General features: G+C 64.6%; 4 protein-coding genes across 4 annotated transcripts; 3 read left to right on the top strand and 1 right to left on the bottom strand.

Annotated features, from left to right (window-relative positions):
• Positions 1-128: 128 nt before the first annotated feature.
• MICPUCDRAFT_48581 (uncharacterized protein) lies at positions 129-1,742 on the top strand (the record flags this gene model as incomplete). The annotated part of the gene is made up of 1 exon (XM_003062600.1): positions 129-1,742. The coding sequence occupies exon 1, from the start codon at positions 150-152 to the stop codon at positions 1,740-1,742; it is 1,593 nt and encodes a 530-aa protein (XP_003062646.1). The 5' UTR covers positions 129-149.
• A 101-nt stretch (positions 1,743-1,843) lies between these two features.
• Positions 1,844-2,889, top strand: MICPUCDRAFT_68694 (uncharacterized protein). Its single transcript, XM_003062599.1, has one exon. It carries the CDS (start codon positions 2,160-2,162, stop codon positions 2,631-2,633), a length of 474 nt encoding a protein of 157 aa, XP_003062645.1. The 5' UTR covers positions 1,844-2,159; the 3' UTR covers positions 2,634-2,889.
• A 115-nt stretch (positions 2,890-3,004) lies between these two features.
• MICPUCDRAFT_48580 (uncharacterized protein) lies at positions 3,005-4,864 on the top strand. The gene is made up of 2 exons (XM_003062598.1): positions 3,005-4,588; positions 4,708-4,864. The coding sequence occupies exons 1-2, from the start codon at positions 3,311-3,313 to the stop codon at positions 4,813-4,815; spliced, it is 1,386 nt and encodes a 461-aa protein (XP_003062644.1). The 5' UTR covers positions 3,005-3,310; the 3' UTR covers positions 4,816-4,864.
• Positions 4,865-4,902: 38 nt separating this feature from the next.
• MICPUCDRAFT_48579 (uncharacterized protein) lies at positions 4,903-7,076 on the bottom strand (the record flags this gene model as incomplete). The annotated part of the gene is made up of 2 exons (XM_003062359.1): positions 4,903-6,558; positions 6,702-7,076. The coding sequence occupies 2 exons, from the start codon at positions 7,074-7,076 to the stop codon at positions 4,903-4,905; spliced, it is 2,031 nt and encodes a 676-aa protein (XP_003062405.1).
• Between the last annotated feature and the right edge of the window lie 1,181 nt (positions 7,077-8,257).

Here is an 8,257-nt window from a genome sequence, read left to right as displayed (position 1 = left end):
CCAATTTCAGACCCGATTTTAGACCCGATTTTAGACCCGATTTTGCTACTAAATCCCTCTACTAAAACCCTCTATAATAATATCTGAAATTCGGGAACACCCGCGAATCGGAGTCATCATCCGGTGCGCGGCACTCGAGACCACGCGCGATGGGCTGCGGCGCGTCCACCGGGGCGACCCCCCGCGAGCTGTCGGACGCGCACCCTAAAGAAGCGAAGGATCGCGCGCCCGCTCAGAATCACTCGCCCGCTCGCGCGGTCGGCGCCCGCGGGAGCCCGTGGGTGCTCAAGACGTCGCCCGGACACTCCGGTGCCGTGTGGTTCCAGGGCGGTGACAAATGTGAGGAGGTCGAGCGCCGAGGCGGACCCGGGACGATACGGAACGCCATAGCGGACTTCAAAGCGCACCCTGACAAGTACGTGGCGATGAGGTACTTTCCGGACATGCACGACGAGGACTGGGAAGAGCAGGACTGCACCCTGTTTTACCGCCCGACCAAACAATCGTCGTCGCTCGCGTGTGATAAGAGGAGCGGAGGCTGGACGGTTCTGGAGTGGACGTGCCACCCGCTGAGGCCGGACGTCGAGGTCAAAGACGACGGACACGAAAAGCGATGGCTTGAAACTTTCAAAGAGACTCTATACTCTACAAGCAAGACGTACAAGACGCGAGGCGTTTCCCCCGGGCGCGGCCAGGGCCTCGCGGACGTCCCGTCCCTCTGCCTGTGGAACACGATCAGCCCGAACGATCTCAACCAGGGATCCGTCGCGAACTGCTACATGATCGCCATGTTCGCCGCGCTCGCGGAGTGGCCCGGTGCTATTAAGAAGCTGTTTCGAAAGACGAAAGGCGCGGACGAGATGCCGCGCTCGAACACTGCGAACGAGTACACGATAACGCTTTACGATCTCGAGAATAACAACATGGAGGTCGACGTCGTCGTGAACGAACTCCTCACGGTGATCGTGGACAAGGGCGGAATTAATGGCCAAAATCTCGGGGTGAGTATATCCGACTGCTGCGAGTTGTGGCCGTGTTACCTCGAGAAAGCGCTCGTGGCGCACTGCGGCGGGTGGAACGACATCGGGAACGGCGGGTGTTCCAGCCATGTATTCGAGATTGTCACCGGATGCCCCAACGTGTATTCCTTGGACCTCAAAACCTTCACTTGCTGTGGGAACATCGCCGGGGCAAAGCGCAGCAACAGCGTGCGATGGTATAAAGAGTCCGCGCTGGCTCAATCCATTTATTATAATCCACCGTGGCCAAGCGCGAACGGCAAACCCGTGGTGCAGCCGAAAACCCAGGACGGTTGCATCGACGCGCTGTACGCGTACGATAAGGCAAACTACCCGATGATTTTCTCCTCGGGCGTAGACAAGAACAGCGCCGCAACCGAAAAGAAAGGCTATGTTGACAACCACGCGTACACGCTCATAAGGGTCGAGAAGAACGTCGCAGGGAGCGGTATAGACATGTTGCTCGTTCGGAATCCCTATGGACGCGGGGAGCTCACGAGAGGAAGGTTTGTCGACGACGGACCAGGGTGGAAGGAGCACCCGAAGATACAAAAGGCTTTGCGCCCCGTGTTCGAGGACGACGGCGTGTTTTGGCTCGAGAAGAGCGAGTTCTTCGAATACGTCGACAGCATCGAAGTGCTCGCGCTGGACATGACGACGTTCGTGAAGAGCTCGTACAAGCCGCCGCCGCTGGACTATTGCCCACAGGATCATTACCCATAGCTGTTGGGTGTCACGTTCAACTTAGAATCGCTTAGAAGAAACGCCGGCGGGCGTGAGTCGCGGCGCGCGTAGCATAGAGTGACTCGCACGGAACGTCTGATAGAATATCTGAAATTCGCTGTGTTAAGAAAACGTGCTCGGTGATCGTAAGAGTGTTTGACAACCTGGAAGCTATCTCGCTCTTGACCTCTATTTCTCAACACACCCCCTCGTCAGTAGCCATCTGAGACGGCAGAAAGGTTGAGGATAAGATGGATGCGGACGAAGCAAGAGTCCATCGAGAGTGATATGCTTCAAATGTGTAGCAGAGCTACGCGGCATCCGCAATGTTCGCGAAATACCGAATCTAGATTTGTGACAGAAAAGGTTACGGTCAGATGATTTGGTCTCTGAAGCCGCCACCTGTGGCGCCAAGGTATGGCGTGTACGACCCTGAACTGCGGCTTCTGGTTGCGCTGTCACATGCGGCGACTCGTTGCGCGGGCACATGTGGCGACTTCTGACTGCGCTGGCACACGTGGCGACTCGTTGCGCGGGCACGTGTGGCGACTTTTGCCATTTTTGCACCATGGCGGGGTGGCTTGTTGCGCTCGGTTCAGGATCGGATCGTCGGTGATCGTACCATGGCGCCAACGATGGCGGCTTCATTATTGCGCCGTGGCGGCGGCTTTCCGCGTGCTTGATCGTGTACCCGGGGTCTGCATCGGCTCAACGCAGCTGTGGAAACGTGAGGGAGGTGCTGTGGCTCTCGATCTGAGCGCACGCACGAAGTCCCTTATCCTGTTGAAATGTGGTCGTCTTATCCGATCGGGGTCTCGAAGACAGCGGGACACGAGGAATGCCACGAATGATGAGGCGCCCCCTTGTCGCGCTGCCAGAGAGGATGGATGAGAGTGAAGACCACGAGAGCACCCGGGTACACGATGAAGCACCGCGAGGGAGTCTCCGAAGATCGGCGATCGAAATTCTTCGAAGGTCTCCGAAGGTCCGTCTTTTGAGGAGAAGACGGGAAACCGACTCTCACGCCGATGGCAGCACGCCGCGATGGCACCCTTGTGATGCTGCGGAAAGATACTAGAGGCGAGGGTGCTGCGCCCCTGGATCAAGCGTGGTGGCTCATAACCTGTTAAGAAAACGTGCTCGGTGATCGTAAGAGTGTTTGACAACCTGGAAGCTATCTCGCTCTTGACCTCTATTTCTCAACACGCTGGAAATTCGGGAAAACCCGCGAATCCGAGTCATCATCCGGTGCGCGACACTCTCGAGACATGCGCGACGGGCTGCGGCGCGTCCACCGGGGCGACCCCCCGCGAGCTGTCGGACGCGCGCCCTAAAGAAGCGAAGGATCGCGCGCCCGCTCAGAATCACGCGCCCGCTCAGAATCACTCGCCCGCTCGCGCGGTCGTGCTCGCGGGAGCCCGTGGGTGCTCAAGACGTCGCCCGGACACTCCGGTGCCGTGTGGTTCAAGGGCGGTGACAAATGTGAGGAGGTCGAGCGCCGAGGCGGACGCGGGACGATACGGAACGCCATAGCGGACTTCAAAGCGCACCCTGACAAGTACGTGGCGATGAGGTACTTTCCGGACATGCACGACGAGGACTGGGAAGAGCAGGACTGCACCCTGTTTTACCGCCCGACCAAACAATCGTCGTCGCTCGCGTGTGATAAGAGGAGCGGAGGCTGGACGGTTCTGGAGTGGACGTGCCACCCGCTGAGGCCGGACGTCGAGGTCAAAGACGACGGACACGAAAAGCGATGGCTCCAGCCGTACGTGAAAGAAGATCGAGGCAAGACGGTCAAGACGCGAGGCGTCTCCCCCGGGCGCGGCCAGGGCCTCGCGGACGTCCCGTCCCTCTGCCTGTGGAACACGATCAGCCCGAACGATCTCAACCAGGGATCCGTCGCGAACTGCTACATGATCAGCACGTTCGCCGCGCTCGCGGAGTGGCCCGGCGCGATCAAGAAGCTGTTTCGAAAGACGAAAGGCGCGGACGAGATGCCGCGCTCGAACACTGCGAACGAGTACACGATAACGCTTTACGATCTCGAGAGCGCGCCAGTCGCGCGGGAAGTGGACGTCGTCGTGAACGAACGCCTCGCCGTGGACGTCGACAGCGGGGACAAGCTCGGGGTGGCGACATCCGACTGCGCCGAGCTGTGGCCGTGCTACCTCGAGAAAGCGCTCGTGGCGCACTGCGGCGGGTGGAACGCCATCGGGCACCGCGGGAATGAAGGAGAGGTATTAAGGATTCTCACCAGATGCCGCAACGCGTATAACTTTACCCTCAAGGACTTCGCTCGCTGTGGGAACATCGCCGGGGCAAAGCGCGGCAACAGAGTGCAAAAACGGAACGGGGAAGGTCGTTACAGGATACCGTGGCCAAGCGCGAACGGCAAACCCGTGGTGCAGCCGAAAACCCAGGACGGTTGCATCGACGCGCTGTACGCGTACGATAAGGCAAACTACCCGATGTGCTGCTCCGCGATGCGGGACGGGAACACCGCGGCGACGCTCGCGGACGGTTTCATCGACAACCACGCGTACACGCTCATAAGGGTCGAGAAGAACGTCGCGGGGAGCGGTATAGACATGTTGCTCGTTCGGAATACCTGGGGACGCGGGGAGCTCACGAGAGGAAGGTTTGTCGACGACGGACCAGGGTGGAAGAAGCACCCGGAGATACAGAAGGCTTTGCGCCCCGTGTTCGAGGACGACGGCGCGTTTTGGGTCGAGAAGAGCGAGTTCTTCGAATACGTCGACAGCGTCTGCGTGCTCGCGCTGGACATGACGACGTTCGTGAAGAGCTCGTACAAGCCGACGCCGATGCTGAAATTGTGCCCACAGGTTCATTACCCATAGCTGTTGGGTGTCTCTCCGCCCACCCCTCGCTTTCAATCCCCGCCCTCGGCGCCTTTCAACTTCAACTGACGCCTTTCAACTCCACCCTTTATTCTACGGAGAAGGTCGTCGACGCGTCCGTCGCCGCGGCGCGCGCGAAGGCGGAGGACGCGAGGAAGGCGGCGGCGGAGAGGGCGCGGCGGTCGAACGTCACGATCAACTTAGAATCGTAGTTTAGTCGTGAACAGAGATCGTGTTTATTAGAAAGAAATTCAATAGCTCGTCCGTCTTCGTCTTCGTCATCCTCGGCGCGCGTTCAGTTACCCCCCCCCCGCCTTCGCCGCGGCCGCCTTCGCCGCGCGCGTCTTCTTCGCCTTCGTCGGGATCTTCGGCTTCGGGAGAATCTCCGACGTTTTCTCCGCCGCCGCCGCCGCCGGCGGCGTCGGGCTCTTCACCCCCGGGGTCTTGTCCGACGGCACCAGCGGCGAAAACGGCGGCGGCGGCGACAGCGGCGGCTTCCCCGCCGCGGCCGGGCCGTCCCTCCCGCCGCCGCCCTTGATCTTCATCGCCGCGACGCCAGCCTCGATCTCGGCCGCGTTCACCGCGCCGTTCGCCTCCGCGGCGGGCGTCGGCGGCCGCAGACGAATCTTCAAGACGCCCTTTCGGACGTCGAACGTCGCGCTCTTCCTCCACTTGCCGCCCTCGTCTGCGTTCCACCGCCCCCGCGCCTCGCTCGGGATCTCGATCTTGACGTCGTGGTACCCGTCCAGCGCCTTCACGCGGACCTCGTTCAGGGACACCATGATCTCGCACTGCTCCGCGGTCTGCACGTCCGGCAGCGTCACGAGCACGTCCACGCCGCCGCCGACGACGCGCCCGACGAACGTGCCGTCGTCGGCGGGGAGATGCACGATCTCAAACTCCGCGTCGTCCGGCAGCGAGTCGCCGGGGGTCGTCCGGAACACCGTCCAGTACACGATCGAGGACGCGCCCATCGCGACGAGGATCCAGAAGAAGACCTCCGCCATCGGCTTCGCGAGCTCGGCCGGGTCAAGTGAATACTTCTCCGGAAGCGGCCCGGCGCGGCGGAGGAACCACGCGGGGAGCGTCGGCCATCGCGTCGCCACCGCGCCCGCGAGCGGCAGCGAGAGCTTCGCGATCGCAGCCTTAAACCGGACAATCTTCGGCGTCGCGCGCCTGCGCACGTTATCCCGCACGAACGCAGCCTTCTCGGACGCGCTCGCGCTCGCGCCGGTCCACCACCCGCGGAGTCTCTTCCACGCGGCGCGCGACCACTCCAGCGCCTCCTCGCCGAGCTCGCCCGCCCTCGCGCCCTGCCGCGACCAGTACTCCGCCGTCGTGCGGCTCTTCCTCGGCGGGCCCTCGTCGACGTCCCAGCCGCCCTTGCGGGCTTCGTACTCCCTGCGCGCGCGCCCGGACTTCTGGACGTGCTCCCAGAGGAACCCGAGGTTCCGACGCGCCTTCGCGAACGTCTCGACGACGTGCTCGAAGAGCTCGCGAAGTTTGCCCCACGCGGCGATCGCGAGCGATTTTCCCGTCTCGACGTGCGGCGCCGCTTTCGTCGCGATGAAAGCGAAGACCTCGTCCGCCTGCTCGAGAACGCCGACGTACGCCAGGAGCGCGCGCGCGTTTTGCTTCGCGAACCCCGCGGCGCCGACGACGTGCTCCGTCGCGTGGGCGGCTCTGCGACGCACCCACGGCGGGAACCACGGATCTTCTTCGCCCTCCGCTCCGCTCGAAGCCTCGGCCTCCTCCTCCGCCTTCGCGGCCGCCTCCGCCTCCGCGCGCGCTTCCTCCGCCGCCGCGGCCGCGACCGCGTGCTGCTCTCGAAGCGCGGAGAGCTCGGTCGCGTGCGCGTCGCGCTCCTCGAGGATCCGGCGCTCCAGCGCGGCGATCTTCTCGCTCGCGCGCGTCGTCGCCTCTTCCGTCGACGCCGCGGACGCGGCGGACGCCTCCTGCGTGGGTGAAGCGATCGGTCAGTCGAACGTCTTACCGGTCAAACGTTGAAAGGGAAGCGCGGGTGAAGAGTGACGACGGGAAAAGTCCTTAAGGAACGGCGTGCACCACGCGAACGGGGTCGTATGGGAAGCAGTCTCACCTCCTCCGCGCGCTTCGTCGCCGCCAAAACGCGCGCTTCCGCGTCCGCGACGGACGCCTTCATCGACGTCAGCTCCGCGCTGAGGTCGTCCACCGCGGCCGCGTGCTCCGTGAGCGCCGCCTCGCAGACGGCGCACGAGGCAACGCGCGTCGACGACGGTTCGGGGGGCGAGGGGTCGTCTTCGGCCGTCTTCGTCGGACGAGGCGGGGACGACAGATCTGGCGCGTCGTCCGGGATCATCTTCGGGGGCGCGCTCGCCGCCGCGGCTTTCGCGCGGTGGCACAGCGTGTCCGTCGCGTCGCATTCTTGCGCGGCGACGCCGCCGACGAAGAGCAGCGCCGTCGCGAGGACGCACAGCGTCGCGCGGGCCCGCATCGTTCGCGTGCGGCGCGTTGTGATGCTGACCGGTTTAAAACATCCACGCTGGAGAATAAAAAAGTGAACGTTCACTCTCTTCTGCAGCATGCGGTCGCGTCGCAGACCACGAGGCGCCGACTCGGCGTCGCGCGCGATCGCGAGCGCGCGCGCTGCCCCGCTCCCGCGGCCTCCTCCTCCGCGCGTCGCACCCGATGAGCGCCCCGCCCATCCCCCGCCCGGGCGAGGAGATCGACCTGAAGAAGGAGCTCGAGCGGAAGCGACGCGAGCGGAAGCGCGACGCGTACTTCGCCGAGCTCGCGGAGCAGGAGAAGGGGCCCGCGAAGAAGAAGGGCGCGGTCGCCGCGGGGGGGAAGAGAGCGAAGGCGCAGGCGACGACGAGCGAGAAGGGCGGCGGCGGCGGCGAGCCCGCGACGGCGGCCGCGACGACGACGACGACGACGACGACGACGACGACGACCGCGTCGACCGCCGCCGGCGCGAAGAAGATGGCCTTTCCGATCGGGCTGCTGACGAAGAAGAAGATCGCGTCGTCGTCCTCCTCGGGCCCCGGGCTCGCGCCTCCGACGGCGGGCGACGGCGGCGGCGGCGCGGGCCCCGAGGCCGCGAAGGCGAAGGCGTCCGCGGCGGGGACGACGATCACGGGGATCCCGCCGCCGCCGGACGGGGAGCCGCCGGAGGAGTCGGACGGAGCGAACGCGCGAGGGTTCGTCAAGTTTATAGTCCCGGAGGGACACGGGAACGTCGTCGAGGGCGGCGAGAGCGGCGGCGGCGAGGGCGACGACGGCGACGACGACGACGAAATGACGCCGTCGCTGTCGAAACACGTCCGCGTGCAGATCCCCAGAGGCCCGATCGTGGAGGTGACGCTCCCGCCCGGGTGCGTCCCCGGGGAGACGCTGACGGTGCCGGTGCCGGAGTACGCGCCCGACGACGTCCCGCCGCCGCCGCCGCCGTCGCTGCCCTCTGGTATCGGCNGCGGCGGCGGCGGGGGGTCGTCGGGGGGGGCGTCCGGCGGCGGCGGCGTCGGCGGCGTCTCGGGGGGGACGCAGGGGGGGGGCGGCGTCTCCTCGATGGGGGGGCTGGGGGGGAGCTGGCGGCGGTGGTGTGTCGGCGGCGGCGGCGTTTTGTCGTCGTCGTCGTCGTCGTCGTCGTCGTCGCCGCCGCTGTTGTCGCCGTCG

This window comes from Micromonas pusilla (assembly GCF_000151265.4).
Source record: "Micromonas pusilla CCMP1545 genomic scaffold MICPUCscaffold_12, whole genome shotgun sequence".
NCBI lineage: Eukaryota > Viridiplantae > Chlorophyta > Mamiellophyceae > Mamiellales > Mamiellaceae > Micromonas > Micromonas pusilla.
This window is presented reverse-complemented; position numbering and strand designations above follow the sequence as displayed.